The 17,500-nt window shown below is 40.0% G+C and overlaps 1 protein-coding gene across 1 annotated transcript in view; it reads left to right on the top strand.

Annotated features, from left to right (window-relative positions):
- Positions 1 to 17,500, top strand: part of LOC137992689 (probable E3 ubiquitin-protein ligase HERC1) — a 57,800-nt gene that overhangs the window by 26,388 nt on the left and 13,912 nt on the right. The window contains exons 18-31 of the mRNA XM_068838170.1: positions 696 to 756; positions 2,530 to 2,730; positions 4,761 to 4,885; positions 6,387 to 6,461; positions 6,716 to 6,840; positions 8,088 to 8,487; positions 10,076 to 10,174; positions 11,013 to 11,186; positions 11,524 to 11,814; positions 12,397 to 12,727; positions 13,239 to 13,420; positions 13,643 to 13,798; positions 15,123 to 15,348; positions 15,989 to 16,464. Of these exons, the coding sequence (XP_068694271.1) occupies positions 696 to 756; positions 2,530 to 2,730; positions 4,761 to 4,885; positions 6,387 to 6,461; positions 6,716 to 6,840; positions 8,088 to 8,487; positions 10,076 to 10,174; positions 11,013 to 11,186; positions 11,524 to 11,814; positions 12,397 to 12,727; positions 13,239 to 13,420; positions 13,643 to 13,798; positions 15,123 to 15,348; positions 15,989 to 16,464 (2,922 nt within the window). The remainder of the gene's footprint in view (positions 1 to 695; positions 757 to 2,529; positions 2,731 to 4,760; positions 4,886 to 6,386; positions 6,462 to 6,715; positions 6,841 to 8,087; positions 8,488 to 10,075; positions 10,175 to 11,012; positions 11,187 to 11,523; positions 11,815 to 12,396; positions 12,728 to 13,238; positions 13,421 to 13,642; positions 13,799 to 15,122; positions 15,349 to 15,988; positions 16,465 to 17,500) is intronic.

The following is a 17,500-nucleotide window of genomic DNA, read 5'->3' as shown; positions in this document are numbered from 1 at the left end:
AGCGGCTTCTTATAAAATGTAATTTAAATTAAAGAAAGGAAAATCTTCTGTTTCCTACCTTCGGTGAGGTTTTTGCTTTATAAACGGAGATAATATTTTTTATTCTTATTTTGCTTTCGTTCGTACGGTGCAATATCAGTTAGCCTCGCTTACAAGTCGCAATTCCATACTGAATACCTCGCCTCGGTAGCCAATCAGATGGCGAGAATTCTCCCAGCTATGCGATTCTGACGAATTTAGTACGTCTAAAATTGGTTTATCACTCACAACCCGACTCAACACTTAATAGCACCCTTGCTGAAGAAAAGGCATACTGATCTCAATACCCGGATTCGAACGGAAAATAATTCAATCTTTTTAAGACAGCCAAGTTGATGAAGTAAATCATTTATGGCCGGTCAACCAGTCAATAGGCCATTTCCGAGTTCATGTCTGCCTCCTCTTCAAAGCGAGTCTAAGTGCAAAGTTTTTGTGATGGTAATTAGTTCTACTTTACATATGAATGAAAACTAATTTTTACAACAAAAACTTCGCACTTAGACTCACTTTGAAGAGGAGGCAGACATGAACTTGGACATGGCCTATTGCTAATCACTGACTTATGTCAATTCATATCGTGATTAATGAGTTTTATATTTCAGCCAGCTTACTTTACAACCATCTTCTTTGTTCGTTCCTTTTTTTGATGACTTCAGGCAAATGGTAGACTTCTTGCTGGGGCAATTAACAACGTTGTAAATGTTTGGACAGTCACAGGTTTGTAGTAAATGTTACATTTCACGCTTCAATTTGACCGAACCCATTCTCGTTACCAGAGCCTCGGATCGACCCAAGGCTCTGGGAAACTCTATGAAGGAGAACATGCGCCGTAGGGTTTTCATAGCCAAAATTGGCTATTTGAATCTTACGGCGCCTTCTCACTCCTCGTGCTAACTTGAATGCACCAATTAGAGACGATTTTGATTGTTCTTCACGAAAACCAATGAAAAGACAATTGGTTCAGGGTTCCCCAGAGCTCTCCTCTCCCTCAGTCAAGAGAAGACCTCTAGGGTCGAGATTGGACCGAACCTTAATTTCTTGAATGCTCATATAAAGCGGCTCTCATTTGAGTAGCTCAAGAGCCATATTTGCCTTACAGTACAAAATCTTCTTGCAATCATCTTTCTCATAATTTGTCAAGCGATTAAAGAATGTTATGTTTTCAAGCGTTTCAGTGATGTTTGAATTGTTGAGCTTTGATGTAATATTTACAAACTGTATTAACAGGGTAGTCTGTTCAGGAGTTTTGCATGTTGGCGTTTGTGATCACAGCCTCATTTATGCTTATCGTAAACTATCTCCGGAATTTGCTTTCAAAGGGCATTCCACTAAAACTTACAGAAGTTTTTGTAATTTTTACCGAGAAAACTTTCGCAGGGATATTTCTCTACAAGATCGGCCTTATACCAGTGATGACCCGAACGTTTTGTGGGCTGACTGGAAAGCTAAATTTTTGAGTATTGTGAACAGTCGTGCTCCAATCAAAACAAAACGTGTTAGGTCACGCAAGATACCTTGGATCACATCAGACCTGCGGAAGGGTATGCTCGATCGCGATGTGGCTAAACGGAAAGCTATTAAGTCTAACGATCCTCAAGACTGGGCTGTTTACAAAAGGCTACGTAATAAGATCCTATTATGCTAATGCATATTTTCAGTCTAATTCTCTAGTTTCGAATTCCCCATAATACAGTTTGTTTGCCCCCCAAATTTTGCATAAACTATTGTTTTCAAATGCTCTTGGGGACACTGCAATTAAATGATCACTTTTCAACAATTGGAACCAAACTTGCTAATGAGGTATCTCTTGTTACTGACGGTTCAAGTTATGCCGATTACATTGTTAGGAGCAACAACAAGTTCGTTTTCAGTCAAATTAGTAGTAGCAATGTTTTTTCTCTTCTAAATAAATTATCTAAATCCAAAGCAACAGGTCTCGATAATATTTCTGCCAAACTAATTCGGGAATGTGCGGATCTTATCTCGATCCCTTTATGTAATATCTTCAACAAGTCTTTAAGTTCGGGTTCTTTTCCTGATGACTGGAAATGCACTAGAGTGACTCCATTGTTTAAACAAGGTGAGCGAACTGATGTGAATAATTATCGGCCAATCTCTGTTATCTCAGTAATAGCTAAGGTGTTCTTGAGAATAGTGTATAATCAATTATATGGTTTTTTGGCTAATGAAACACGGCATTCATGGAAAACAGGTGTAGTTTAATGTAATTATAAGTAAGATTTTTTAGACACAAGTTTTTTATTATTGAATATTGTTATGTAGTTGTACATTGTACTAAATCCTGATGGATTTTTAACCGTGTTAAAATAATTAAAGATTAAAGATCTCCGAATTAAACTCCCGAAAATTTCTGTAACATAACGCCCGCATTTTATTCTGGTATACAAAAGCGAGGCCTTCTTTTTGATAGATTTTGCCTGAGTGATTTTAATGTTTGTAACAAATTTGTAATTTTGCAACATGTTTCAGATGGACGCTGTAATTTAGATATTCAGCCACATCATGTCACGTGTCTGACTTGGCCCGTATCACGTGGCTTTTTGGATACTCGAGTTGGAATTGTGGATTCACTGCTTGTTGGGAGAATTGATGGCTCATTGGCAGTAGTTGAGATGCTCGACCGTAATTCATTTACAAGACTTGAACTCGATAAGTGTGCAAGACTCGGAGGTAATTTGTTTAAAGGCCCACAGTCGCCCAAAAGTTATTACGGTCGTTTGTTTTCAAATGACGACTTGATCAAATGCGTGATCTGATTGGCTGAATGCACTCAGGCGAATTACATGGGAAACACGCGTAACATCATGTCAGCTATTTGGGTAATTTCGTGTCACACGAAATTTAGTCACGGTGCGCAATGACTTTTGGGCGAATGTGGGCGTTTAACACTGTATTTATCTGCAATTGAGCGTCTCATAAAGACCCAAACATGGTTTTATGCTTCGCATCTGGAAGAAACGCATGACATTGATTCGGAACTCTAATCTTCTCGCGGTAAAATACGAAAACTGCTGTGCTGTGCAAACGCCCAACAATATTAATATTTAAAAAAATAGGCACGCATTGCGTACGTGTGGAAGTGCAGTAACACAGCACTGTATAATTACCAACTGAGCTGCGTTTTGTCTTCCAGGAGATTCAAGTTATCTTTGCGTAATATGTAGCTCAAATAGTACACGATGTTGTATTGAGACCGTATATCATTATGGGGCATGGAAGATGTCTTAGGTAAATAGCCCCCTGAGAAGACATCTGGTTACTCGTAAAATACGAAATCCCAGAAGGATTGAAGAAAATAAAAGGGAATCGAGAAACATGGGCTTGAAGGCTGACATGTTGATCATTTTCAAGTTCCCTGACAACTTCCTTTTCACCACAAGTTGCAGCGTGCACTCTGAGCGTCTGACAGCTTTCTAAGACAATAGTTCACTGAAGTTAATCCCTGTCCGGCGGGAGTAGTATTTGGATGGGTGACCTCAAAATCCACGACTTGTCGTCAGAAACATAGACCGAAAATTCTATTTTCAAGGCGGCTGTCGCCCGGTCGCCTGGGGAGCCTTACTTACGAGCACGGGCGACCAAATTTCTGAACGAGTAGCCCGAACGGGCGGAACTTATCACAAGGTGATTCATCCTCACTTAATTAATTAATTCTTGGCTCTTGAAAAAATGACTCGTGCTACTAACTTGAATTCTTAACGCTCAAAAATGCAAACTAAGCAAGGTACATATTTTGTTAGCCTGCCTTAAGCAAAACAAATATTGATGCAAAAGTAAATAAATATTGATAGACAGTTTTTAGGAAGAGCAGAAGGAAGTGTTCAGGAAGTGTCGATCGAGAATAAAATATTTTGCCATCAGCAAGATTTTTGCTACGTATTCAATTTTTCTATTGTACTTTTGGCTGCACAAGTAAATCGCAAAATCGAAAGTGTTTCAAGTGTTTAAAGATTGACAAGAAATGTGCAAATTCAACTCAAATATCACAATCGCCCAACTCTCGACGTTGACCATTGTTTCTGCAAAGTTAAAATTTTACTCTCCTAAACGAGGTTATTTATCACCAGGTAATTCCATCGTTTTGGAAATAGCAGCTGCTGCTGAAATAGTCATCAGCGTCACAAATTCTTGCACATTTTGGAGCTCATTTTGTTTAAACTCAAGCAAGCTTCCAATACACCTGTTTATGTTCGTGAGTTATGCTGCGCTGCGGGCGTATTGTCACCACGGACATACACTCTTACGCTCTTACACACTTACAACCCGGCGACAAAGTGTGTAGTGCACTTACAGTGCACTAAAGCGAAAAAACTAACATATGTGTAGTCAGTTTTAAGAGAAATGTCCCAACAACACGCGCAAAAAAAAAAAATTGGAAATGGTTAAGAAATGCAGGCTTGGAGGACCAAGCAGAAGCAGTTTTATCATATGGCCCGTACGGCCCTGCGTGCGCTTTTATCGTAAAACTATTGGCAAAATCCCCATATGAGGGCTGTACACATTTTCGCGAGAAGGACCGGAAAAGGAACACGTACTGCTCTATGCCATGCGATTTTAGAGTATTTCGTCACTTCTAAACATCCGACTTATTTACAACCAGAAAAGCAAATACAAACAAACAACAATAATAGTAATAATAACCGTAACTATAAATACCTTTGTGATGATATATACTAAAAGTACTAGCCTATTTTCATTAGTTCCAGTATGTAAAGTGGCCTGGTATGACGACAGCAATAGTTTCGTGGCTGGCTTTATGGACGGCGTTATATGTTTAGCAAGGAAACACCAGGAAGAAAAAATTAAGATCGTGGAAGCGCACAAGGTGAGTTCAGTAGTGTTGGACAATGCCCTAAACAACACAAAAGTTGACGTGACAACGTTGCGGATTTTAATCCCAAGCCATAGTTATCATTGAATTTGTTTTCATATATTTAAACTGCGTAGTGTTTAAACTGAGTGTGTAGGTCTCAGTGAAAGTGAGTCATCGCGGTTATGAGGCAACTTGAGCAGTTTGCGTTTGCAAAAACATTCTAAGAATAACCGACAATACTTGCACATTTTCTATTGGCATATTGAAATGCGCTTTACAAGCAAGTGATCTATGGGTGAGATCGGACATCAGCATATACAGGCGCCGCTGGCAGCCGCTATTAGGGAGCTTAAGATCTACGACGGCGACGTCGACGAAAACGTCACCTCAAAATATAACTTTGCTCTAGTAAAAGTCTTTCACGATTATTCCATCTCGTTCACGTCATACAATGTGGGCGAAGTATCCTAAAAATAAATTGGTACGAGCGGTTTCAGAGTGAAAATAGAGAATGAAGGATTCTCTGTTGCATGCTAACGTTGTCGTCAAAACCTAAAATTTAGTGATTTCACGTCGTCGTCACGCAGAGAGCCGCAAAAATATGAGCTAAAATCCGTGCCGCACGTGCAGCACGATTATTTATGCTCTTTTAACCAATGATATCATTGTTTTGCGGCGTTGTCGTTGACGTCGTCGTCGTAGATCTTAAGCTCCCTAATAGTCCATTAGCGATCTCACCCAGCACATGAATGAATGAAATGAGGCATGACCACAACACCGGGAGCTTCTTGCCCTACTCTTACGAATAGTGTGTGGGTTCTTTTACGTCCCACTGGGTTCATTTGGGAACATTGAAAGGTTGTGAGACGGGGCCTACGGTTTATAGACCACTTTTACATTCTTTTGTCTTTATGTTAATTAGACCTACTGCCCTAATTTTCAAACAAAAAAAAATCTTGAAATTTGGTTGTCGTAGCGAGGCTAGAAAGGCTTAATAGCATTAAAACAAAGTAATATTTTATATTGCTGCCATTATGAAAGAGGTCTATAGTCCTTATCCGAGAAGCCTGGAAAGTCGTAACCATTTGCGGATGTAATTACAAAGGCAGCACTTTTTCCTCATTTATTTAAAGACCCTGCGTGTTGATCCTGCCGGAATCGAACTCACGACCTCCCGCGTGACAGCCCGATGCTCAACCAACTGAGCCACCAGTGCGCGGTAAAGGCCCTGGCAAATGAATTCAACATTTTCTTCAACAAAACGTTCGATTTTTTTAATGCTGTTGAACGAAACGTCAAGCGAAGTTTCATTTCGTTTCTGCGGATTCCGCAAACCAAGAACATGCATGCACAAATGGGGAATGAGTTGCGTGCAATTTTGACCAGCATGGAAGAATCCTATAGTCAATAAAGTTTCAATGTGGGAATGAGATCTCAGCTTTTGTGTAATGCGGTAGGGTGGGTATGATGACGTACCAAATGTCCTAATTGTCTTGCCTGTTGATTTGTACAGGGTTTGATAACTGGTCTGCAGTTTGATCCCAAAGGAGAAGCATTTGCTTCTTGTGCGGAAAGCGAATGTGTCAAGGTAAAATTCATTCCAAGAACAGTTGCAATTTGTTGAAACTTCATAACTAAGTGTGAAATTAATGTAATTGGTTTGAACTGTATTGGGCTACGATCCTATTAATTGATATGAGTGCATCGTCGTTATCAAAATTAATATGCCATTTAGTGGCTTTATTTCCATTCGAAGTAGAAGAAGCCTCGAATGCCGGGCAACCGTCAAATAAAAACGTCTAAGCTAATTATTTAAGCGTTGCATGTGGTTTTTGTTTGCAGATATGGTATGAAGTAGACGACAGTATTCTACTCAGACATTCTGTCCACACCAAGAGTTCATGTATATCTTGTTTTAAATGGTTCAGCAATTCCAACACACAAGACGCATCGTCACTTTTGGCTATGTAAGTGCAATGTTAAACACTATGTTTGTGTGTTACTGCTCTCCAAAACGTTTAAGGCCCAAAAAGCCATTCGTCAAACGGTTGATACTCGTTTCTCAAAGTCATTAATAATTCATAACTTAATAAGCCAATTGCATCGCCACATTCTGGTCACGCGGACGAGTACACAAAACGTTGATTCACTAAATGAATCTAAAGCACGTGTGGTTTGAAATTAATTAATTTCAAAAACAAAACACAAAATGGCTCTTTATTATAATTCTAATCTTCAGTTCGAAAATACGAGCTGCCCATTTGTTTTTATAATGGGTAGAATTCGGAACAGGACTGGCCACACAATCTTCTTCCTCCTCTCAGCTCAGCTGCAGCTGGGAAGTTGAACCAGGGACTACCAGGATCAAATTCAACGAGTGGTCAGAGCGGGTCTTGAACCCAGGTTCTCCGGATCTCAAGGCAAGCGCCCTAACCACTGGGCCACACTTCCTCCTCCTCCTTCATCGGATATCCAAACACCGAGAAGCGAGTTTTTAAACCGATTTCGAGTGTTTGATATTGCTTCTCAAAGGAATCAGCATTTGAAGAGATATTTCGGATCAAAGTTGGCGAAATTTTATGCTAATTAAGATCACATATCAAAACTTCCTTCATGGTAGTGATTTCTTTTGTTTTTGGCTTATGAATTATTAATGAGTTCGAGAAGTAATTTTAAAACCTTGCGCGTCGTGCTTCATTGGATTTCCAAACGCACGAAACATTTAATTTTTCTTGTGTTTGGAAATCCAATTAAGCAATCGCACTCGTTATTAAAATATTACTTCAAAAACAGTTTTTGAAAAGCCGGTCGTCTTATCTATAGCACAAACCACAAACCATTGCAATGCTTCATGCCCTGAAACGAAGCACATGCCAGGGGCCCCCTTTTAGGAAGCTTGTCTTTCAACAGATTTTTAAAACCGAAAAGAAAAACAATTTGCGAAGTTTCATGCCAAAAGGACGGTAAAAGAGTTCAGGGTTAATATGGCGGTTTTTTGCGTTGATCTATATGTCTTTACTCTACCACAGTCTTGAAAGTGGGTTTTACTTGATTAATTTACTGGAATCTCACTACGTTTTGAAAGAATCACATGTACGGTGTATTTAACTTCTTACTCCGTAACGATGATCTTGGAATGAGTACAAACATATATTTTTCTTAGGTATGACCTTCAAAGAAAAACATTTTTATTTAGTTTGTGTTTACTTGGCAGAGGAGATACTACTGGATTGATATGTGTATGGAAAGTCCCCCTAGAAACAGATAACAAGCATCTTTGCGAGATAGTCAAGGCATTCGTGATCTCAGAAAAACAGTGCAATTCCAGCTCCTCCATGGATTGTAGAATAGCTGCTCTTGAATCAGCTAATTTAATGGAGTTATCAAGAATGGAAGCTGAGGATAACTCTGAAAATAAGCCATGCACCGTGTATAGCTTTGATGATATCCTGAAAGCAAGCCAAGGAAAGTACCAAAATGAAAGCAGGACACTGTCCCTTATCTTTGAAGCCCATGGTCACAGTGGTGTGGTTTCGTCTCTGTCCTTTAATACAAACGGCAAATTTCTAGCCAGTGGATGCAGTGATGGAGTTGTCAACATCTGGTCAATGCAGGTGATTGATTCATGACCATTGAATTTTTGGACGACCATTTGTTGTTTCAGGTTAATGTTAAGTTAGAACTCAGTTACTTTCCATTTCGGAAGACAAACATCCACTTAATTTGTAGTAAAAACAGGCTATGTGTTATTAAAATTTAAACTTCTTTTGTAGCTTTTACAGGTGTTTCGCTGTAGAGAAAGTCGTTTGTCCATTAGTATTTTATAATTATATAGGCATAATTTTATTGGTGTCGCAAAATTCCGAAAATAAGCCCCTCAATGTATAAGCCTCTCCAAATATAAGCCCCCCAAAGCGGTAACGCAAAAAAACCCCCGTTAAATCGCCCCTCCAAATAAAAGCCCCCCGGGAGCTTGTACTTGGAAAATTGCCCTCAAATTCAAAGAAAATCAAAGCAAAAACGGTAAATTTACTTCCAACCATAAGGCTAGCCCAATCGATTTGGAAACGCAAATTTCCCTCCGAATATAAGCCCCTCCAAACATAAGCCCCTCGAAAAGGGCCTTTGAAAAATATAAGCAGCGGGGCTTATTTTCGGAATTTTGCGGTATATCGTGTAACACCAATTTAGTTAATAGAGTGGACTGGTTTGGAAGCTCGGCAAACATCAAAGGAGCAAAAAAAGATGCCAAGATTTAGGTTGGAAAGTCCACGACCGTGCACAATCTTTTGTTTTGCGCTCATAGACTTTGCATGAATTACGTAACCAACACGTTTCTATTGGTTATTTCCTCAGTACGGATGATGATGATGATGATGATGATGATGATGATGATAATAATAGAATCATCATCATGAAGTTAACAGTAAAAAGCGTTTAATTATTGCTGAATCTTATAAGGCCTAGCTTAACCGCTCTGCCATATAGAAATGTTTAAATTGAATAAAGCACATCAAATCAAATATTGGTTATTTATTTAGGACGCATGTTTGCACTCATCCTTGACCACATATGCGAGTAAAACGAGAATAAAATACTACTGCTCGGATTTGCAACTTAAAAAACTGAAGAAAACACTAATTTGAAAAGTTATGAAATGTAGAGCTTAATTGTTGATTGATTGTTGAATGTTTATCCTCCCCACTGGACCAACCTACTTCCCTAAAAAAAGTAACCATGAGTTTATGCCTGGCGTTCGCTATCAGCCTTCTTATTGGTTGACATAAGAAAGCTGATCCTGAGAATCAGTGCAAAATGCAGTGGATATTTCGCCGGAAGATTATTCATTAATCTGTATTTAAGGAGTGCCAGGCATTTAAGATCAGAATTCACTTACTTGAAGCCGGTCTTTTTATCTGTTGTGATGCTAAAAAAATAGTCGTTGATTTCATAGCGTCTATTTATCATTCTGGACTTTGCGGGGAGGTAACATGTTCGTCATTGTCTGTCCTAAAACCTTGCTTGTTCTCTTAAGCAGTCTTGCAAGAAGAGAGCGGAATTATCATCCTGAACTTGAAAATTGCTTTTGATTTTGCCAAGCTGCTACAGCAACAAAGCTCTACCTTTTTTCAAGAATTGAAATACTTTAAATCACCGAAAAACATTTCTGCTCAAACCTCAAAAGTCCTTTCTTCTTTACAGGATGGAGTGGTGGCACAGACTTATCAGCAGTATGATCCTCTATTGTCGCTTGTCTGGGCTGGGGAACAAGGCGTTGCAGCTGGTTTCAAAGCAAACAATGTATGGTTTTATTTTCTAGAATCTCAAATCATTGTTAACTTTTTCAGTCCTGTCAGGCATCTCAGATTTGTTAAGTAGTGCTCCGAGTACAGTGCAAATGAGAAGTATGCTTTTGCATTTAACTCCTAAATCTTAATGACACTTACTTCCTTAGAAGTCCTTTCAAGGAAACCCCGTAATTCATTTGAAGCTTTTGTTAACTGCTTACTCCGGCATGGACTACCATAACCTTCCTTCGAGCTTTGTTCCATAAGCAGGGCTTCTTCTTGCAAACCCATGCAACGGGCCAAATGCCGACTCAGTAGTCCCTTCCAAACATTTTCATTCAGAAAAGTAGATAACTGTAAATGGAAGCGGGTACTCATTTGTTCAGTTGTGCAAACAACAAGGAAACCACATTCGAAGGTGGTCGAAAAATCGAGGGTGAGAAGATTCGCTAGCGTAGATTGGAAACTGGCTGATTTCTTACGAACTCTTCGATAAAATTTTAGGACATTGGCCCAAGAGTGCGGAAGAAAACATCGAAGTGGCGTATCACAAAATACTGGGGGAATATCCAAAGTAACATAATGTGGGATCTGTCTCAATACGAGACGAGACTAGCGTTATCGTCGGGTAGATGTAGAGGACAATAGAAATCTAACCACTGTGTAATTTTGCTTTCTATGTTCTTTTACTCAGCCTAGTTGGCATAAAAACGCAACACATAAACTCCAAAATGTCAAAAGCCCCGCCCTGTTAAGTTAAACGGCTTGGACGTAATGGGAATGGTACTTAGGTTCTTCTTCTTATTTCGGTGAGACAAAGAGACTTATATGCTTCTATTTCTTGTCGACAGGATGTTGTTTTGCTGCAGTTTAATGACAAGTGCTATGAGAAGAATCGGTTGGTCGTCTGGGCTCGAGAAAAGTTGAAACGGCTTGGTATTAGTGGTTTGAACGAAGCTCGTTATTTCCGCATGCTCCTTGAAAGGTTACCAACATTGCTTCAAGTTCAGTATTCATATGAAAAGGTATTTACTGGTCTTTCCAACAGGTACAACCTACACACTCGTGTTGTTCCACATGGTAATTTTTGGCACATTTTTATTTTGCATAGCGAACATTTCATTGACCAAAGCAGGCAACCTATTTTCAGAGCATCCACAGATTGGAAAGAAAATTCGTTTTTTTTTTTCTTGCTGACATCTATTGTTAACACGAACATTTTCTTTAGTCTCCTTCACGCTCAAAGGTTGGCGTTATCACGCACCAACTTTGTTTCCTCGTTGGTTATCACTTAAACGACACCGAGTTGTGAGGTACATCTAGTCTTTGCTTAAGTACAGCACAACTTCCTTTTCTTTTCAGACTCAAATCAATCAAGGCAACCAGCTTGTTCATAGCCCATTTCTTCAGTCCCTTTGTTCGTTAGGAATAGGCTTGGACGTCGATAAAGTGCTTGGTGATCGCCGTGAGAAACAAGATTCTTCGTTGTCTTTAAATGATGACAATTCAGTTGTTCCAGAATGGAGCTGGCTTCATGGTTTTGCCACTGCAGTGAGGGCCGCTGATGCTCTCACCTATAGGAAGCCATTTCCTGAGGAATTTACTTTGCCAGAGGAAGAAGCGGTTGACAATGAAATAGCTTATCAACCCATGGTAGGTTTGCAGTGAACACGAGCTTCTCATCCACACGAAATTGCACTTGACCGCCTTTAATGACTAACCCTACTCACACCCCTCATTTGATTAGTATTTTTGAAAAGCCGATTTATTTTACAAGACATCTTGTTTGTTTGTTTGTTTGTTTGTTATTTATTTGTTTAAGCAGATGAAATTTTGCAGCTATTCAGCTGATGTGGACCTGCTATACCCACCCACCCATATACACACAGAGGACAGCCACAACACCGGGAACTTCATCCCCTACTCTTCTCGAATAGTGTGTGGGTTCTTTAACGTCCCACAGGGAACTAATGAACATGGAAGTTATTTGCAATAATTCACCTTAATTTCTTGAATTCTCGCTCCTTAATTCTTGAGTGCACGCTCCTTCAAATTTGTTTAGAGTGATTCACGACCAATAATGCTCCCAACAAGAACAGTACCGCTTCTGATCCATCTTACGACTGTATATATTTTTTACTATATCAAATATGATCACTGTAACTTTTTTTACCTTTATATGATTCAGCGGCAATATATTGTCAATAGATTGTGATGTGCCCATTATCTCATTAGGATAACACAAGCTGGACCCTGTGCATGGACAAGGAAGTTATGCAATGGGCTCAACAGCATCCTGAAGATTGGAGTGGTGGAGATCAGTATGAGGCGTTTCTTTGGGGGGGAGGGAGGCATGGACAGCTCGCTGAGGCTGGAAAGGGGGTTAACGTGCCAACCCTTGTGAAGTCATTTGGACGCGCTCAGCAAGTAGTCTGTGGTCAGAATTGCACTTTTGTGTTATTAACCAATGGAACTGTGCAGGCTTGTGGTGAAGGAAGCTATGGGAGACTTGGAATGGGCAATTCTGATGACTTGTTCTCTCTTAATGTTCTCTCCACCCTGCAAGGTTGGTAGAATTCAATTCAGGGGTACCTTTGAACTTTGTCCATCCCGTTTCCCTAGATCATTGAAGGACTGCCTTTGTCAGGTTCCATTTGTAATTTCACTGTTGGTTATTATGTTTCAGGCACCATGTGCCAATTGTGAATGATTATTCCATATGTGCTCTTTTGACAGTAGCAGAATCTGTTTATATTTTCCCGCACTGATTCCGTGGCACAGTCTCGAAAGTTAAAGATAGGAAGATTAATTTCCAGCTGCTTAGTTGTCCATTGCAAATTAGTTAAATTTAGCACAAAAACGTCTTCTGACGTTGCATTTTTTGTTTATTACTGCTTCCAAGCCGACTTATCTATACTAAGATTCGCATTTCCAGTATTGCAAACGTCTGTAGTGAAATGCTTATGACAGTATTCCCAAAGTTGTTTTGGAAGAAACGGATTTTAACTTCAAAGGACAAATGACGACTGCGAAAAATGAACCCGAGGAACATCATAGTGTTTTGCTTGTATTTACAGGCTATGTCGTTATCCAGTTGGCAACTTCATGTGGTTCCGACGGTCACTCCCTGGCTCTTACTGAGAGTGGTGAAGTGTTTAGCTGGGGAGATGGCGATTATGGCAAGCTTGGACATGGTAACAGTGATAGACAGAGGAGACCCAGGCAAATTGAAGCACTCAGAGGAGAGGATGTTTCGTTTGTAAGTAAATAAGTGCACGGTGTTTTCATTGAATAAATGAATGAATTGTTGTCTTGCAAGTTTGATTCAATTTTGTTTACGCACCAAATTACGGTACACCAATTTTCAAAGTCTTTTTGCCCGGAATTACATGTATATACTAGTATCAATGTTTTGCCTTTTTTCACACTTTTTATTTATATATCATTTTAAATGGGAAATGTCTTGTTCATCTTATTGCAGTTGGCTTGCGGCTTCAAACACTCTGCCGTCGTCACTTCAGATGGTAAACTCTTTACTTTTGGGAATGGAGATTATGGTCGCTTGGGACACGGGAATACTACTAACAAAAAGCTGCCAGAAAGGGTCATTGCGTTAGACAACAAACAAGTTGCTCAGGTAGTTGGAAGAAAGTGTAGCGTAGTTTATTTAAAATTACGCATTGTCGCATCAACAAGAATAATTACAGTGTGTTTGCAATTCAAGACGAATTCAAAAATAAGAAAGGTTCACGAATTGGGAATAGAACGGTACTCTAGGCACCGGGTTACAGAAGTTATAAATGCAAAATTTGCAAGAAAGTAAACTAATGCTAACAATACCTAGTGTCATCAAAGTATAAACGTTAAGGGTATAACATAATTGTAGATGTGACAGTGGCGCTGGGGAAAAACTTCTTTTCTTTTCTGTTCTACGTTTGTACTAGCTCCTGTTTCTTGAATTTCTGACAAAGTATTCTTGCGTACACCCTGGTCTTTGTCAGATGTTGTGAAAGAGGGCTACCATCATGACGTTTTTCCAGAATTTTCCCACAGAGGTCATCACACCGGGTATCCAATCTTAGGCAGCCAGCCAACCGTAAAGCCTCGATATATGATTGACCGGGATAGATCATACGCAAGGCTCGTTCTTAAAATTTCTCTAGTTGCTCTGATAGATCGTTGGTCGGGGCGTAATGTCTTTCTACGCAGAAGAATTCTAAAATGGAGCGCATAAGGCCGGGCAACGTAAATGGAAAAGAGGTCAGTGGTTGGAACACCCCTGCGGCGCAAAACGCGGAGTATATGTTAGCGCTTTGATGTCCTGGCCACCACTGAGGTGTTGTGTTCAATTCATTGTGAAATTCTTAACAATTAGCCAAGGCACTCTATGACGAAACTATTTCCAACTCTTGAGCATCAGTTGTCAAAGCGGGTAGCCTGAGTTCTCCCCGACCTTCTAGACATCTTGTTTACAGCACTCCATTACGGCAGTCATCTTTAAAGTTCATTACGTGTTCTGCTTTGTTTTTATGGAACGATCTTTTCCTATCAGCAATTTCCTGTAGAACTATATATCGTTAAGACTTCCAGCGGGGGATGTTCTGCGAGTGTAATGCTTTCCGCCACTCTTTAATAAGCGATTTAATAGTGATCAATAGCTTTGGTCAATCGTGATGCAAAGAAACGGTGAGTTCATCAACCGTATGGTCTGGGTCGAAGTCACCCAACTAATCATGCGCGGTACTCCACCGTCCAAAAGCATCAATCGCAGACTGGGACGTAACGCGTTTTAACAGTTGTAGCATCCTGTCTGTAGATTCTTAGTTTCTTTCGCTTTACAGTCATTACAATCATTTTACATCAAGTTTAATTTTTATTCCGGGCAATGTCTGATAAATTGCCTAAGGGTAAGTAAGAATTAAGGGACTATAATAATTTTCTCTTGCAAAATTCCATTCTAGGTGTCTTGTGGTTTAAACCATACCCTAGCTCTGTCTGCAGATGGTAACACAGTATGGGCCTTCGGTGACGGTGATTATGGGAAACTTGGATTAGACAGCACTACAGCCAAACCTTCACCAAGACCCATCGACACTTTTACAGGTGTTGGTGTCAAGAAAGTTTGTTGTGGTACTCAATTCTCCGTGGTTGTAACAAAAGACGGGAGACTTTACACTTTCGGACAAGGTAAAGTAACAACAACAGTAGCTATTCTTTTATTCGTTCAATGAAAGACATATATACGTTGTTTTCCGGCTGGGAGGTTTGTATAGTGCAGAACTCTGACCGAGGTCTTGCAAATGCTTTTTTAGGACCCATGCAAGTGTTTCGCTACACGGACTGACCCTTGGCTTGTAAATAACTATTTTTTCCATCCTTCCTTCTCCACTCTCTTCCTCCGAGAAATCACTTTTGTAATAGTTACTCGCATCGTGCTGGATAGCGAATGCAGTAAGCGACTTACAAACTAAACGTTTCAAAAATTTTTTTTTTTTTAAATTGTTTCCTCGTGTCTAATAAAAACTAACTTTTGTATGTAAACAGATTCGGTATCAAAAACAATTGGACATTTAAGGTCAATGACAAAAACTCTCAGAGCGTTACCGTGCCCGTGGGGTAAAAATAGGAAATCCGGACTGTGCGAAGAACCAATCAGATTGCAGGATTTGATAGCGAGCCCTCTTGGGAAAAAATAAAACCTTTTTTGTGAACAAATTTTTACTCTAAACCGTAATCAAAAGACCAAGGATTTCGTTTTTATTTTTGCATTTGAAGAAGAACCGTAAGTTGCTTTTGTGTTAAATGTGCATGGTTTTGTAACTTTCAGAGCGTCTAACAGGACAGCCCGAAGGTCGACTCCGAAGTCAAAACAAACCCCTTCAGGTGCCCGCTCTCGCCTCACATTTCATCGAGGATATTGCGGTTGGTGCTGAACATGTGCTTGTGTTGACAAGTTCTGGGGACGTTTGGGGCTGGGGTAACAATGCTGAAGGTCAGCTTGGACTGGGAAACAATACCACTCAGCGTCAACCAGTTATTCTCCCGAATTTGCGAGGAAAAAACATCACGCAGATTTCAGCTGGTAGGAATCATAGTGCCGCATGGACAGCACCAGTCCCCCCTATGAGAACACCTGGGACGCCCTTGCCCCTGCAGCTGGGCCACCCTACAGCAATTCCCCCACAATTCCCAGCGATCAAGGAACTGGACACGCGGGGAGTTAGGGCACGATTGCGGGTGCTGTACCATTTCTCAGATTTAATTTCCTCGTCTTGGCGCCTGATGAACTTCAAGCTTAGTGAGGTACTGTAGTTATGTTAACAGTACTTAACAGTAATTAAGGTCTTTTCGCATTTCTGGTTTCTTTGACATGCAAACTTTTAACATGCTTCCCACTTCATCGACAAAATAGCTACCTTTGCATTAAACGTCGAGTACTACTACGTCCACAGTTTACGTTTGGAGGGGAAAGTTTTTCCAAGGGCGCGTGCTTATTAAAACAAATAACCTTAAGTCTTACTCCTACACAAAATCTTAGTCTTTAAGAACTCTACACCGCTATATATCCTTTGAGTTGTTAGGGTTACGGTTGTTGGGTGCTCGTGTGTTAAAAACTCAACATGTAAACATATAAGGTAATTCTTGTTGTATCGTTTACTCTTATTTATTATATGGCTTGTGTTTGTAGCCGATATAACGCGCGCTCTGATTGGCTAATTGTGACTGAATTGTAGGGCATTATTCTCTCGTAATGCCCACGGGCCGATTACGGGCTTGCAAAAACAAAGCAAAAGGTAATTAAAAAGCCATATAATAAACTACTTACTAACCGAGCTAGCTCGAGCCGTACTGGGGAATATTGGCCCTCGGTCGTTTTTGTACGGACCTCGCTGCGCTCGGTCCGAACTGCCACGACCTCGGGGCAATATTCCCCAGTACGGCCCTCGCGCTCGGTTAGTAAGAAGTTAATAATTCTTTGTTTAATAGCAATTTTAAAATATTAAAAAAATAATTTTTTTTGAAAAAACTCTATACCGATTAGGTCAATCCCACTTGCAGCCGGGATGCCTTGTTATCATCATCATCATCCACCAGACGTGGGTATTCCCATATACCGCTAGTAATAGTTTTCACTACATCTGCCCCCGCCTAAGATAATATTATGGATGACAGTTGAACTGTTTTACAATTAATATGTGCTGCACATTGTGATGTCTTCATATTATTTTACATGTAATTAGGTAGGTAAATGAAAGTGAAACTGAGATGCAATTAAAGGATGGACAGCAACAAACAGCATTTATTTTCAATTTCCATCAACGGTTACTTGATACGTTAT

The sequence above is a fragment of the Montipora foliosa genome, chromosome 2 (genome assembly GCF_036669935.1).
Source record: "Montipora foliosa isolate CH-2021 chromosome 2, ASM3666993v2, whole genome shotgun sequence".
Taxonomy (NCBI): domain Eukaryota; kingdom Metazoa; phylum Cnidaria; class Anthozoa; order Scleractinia; family Acroporidae; genus Montipora; species Montipora foliosa.
Note: the sequence above shows the minus strand (reverse complement) of the source record. Positions and strands in the feature narration are given on the sequence as shown.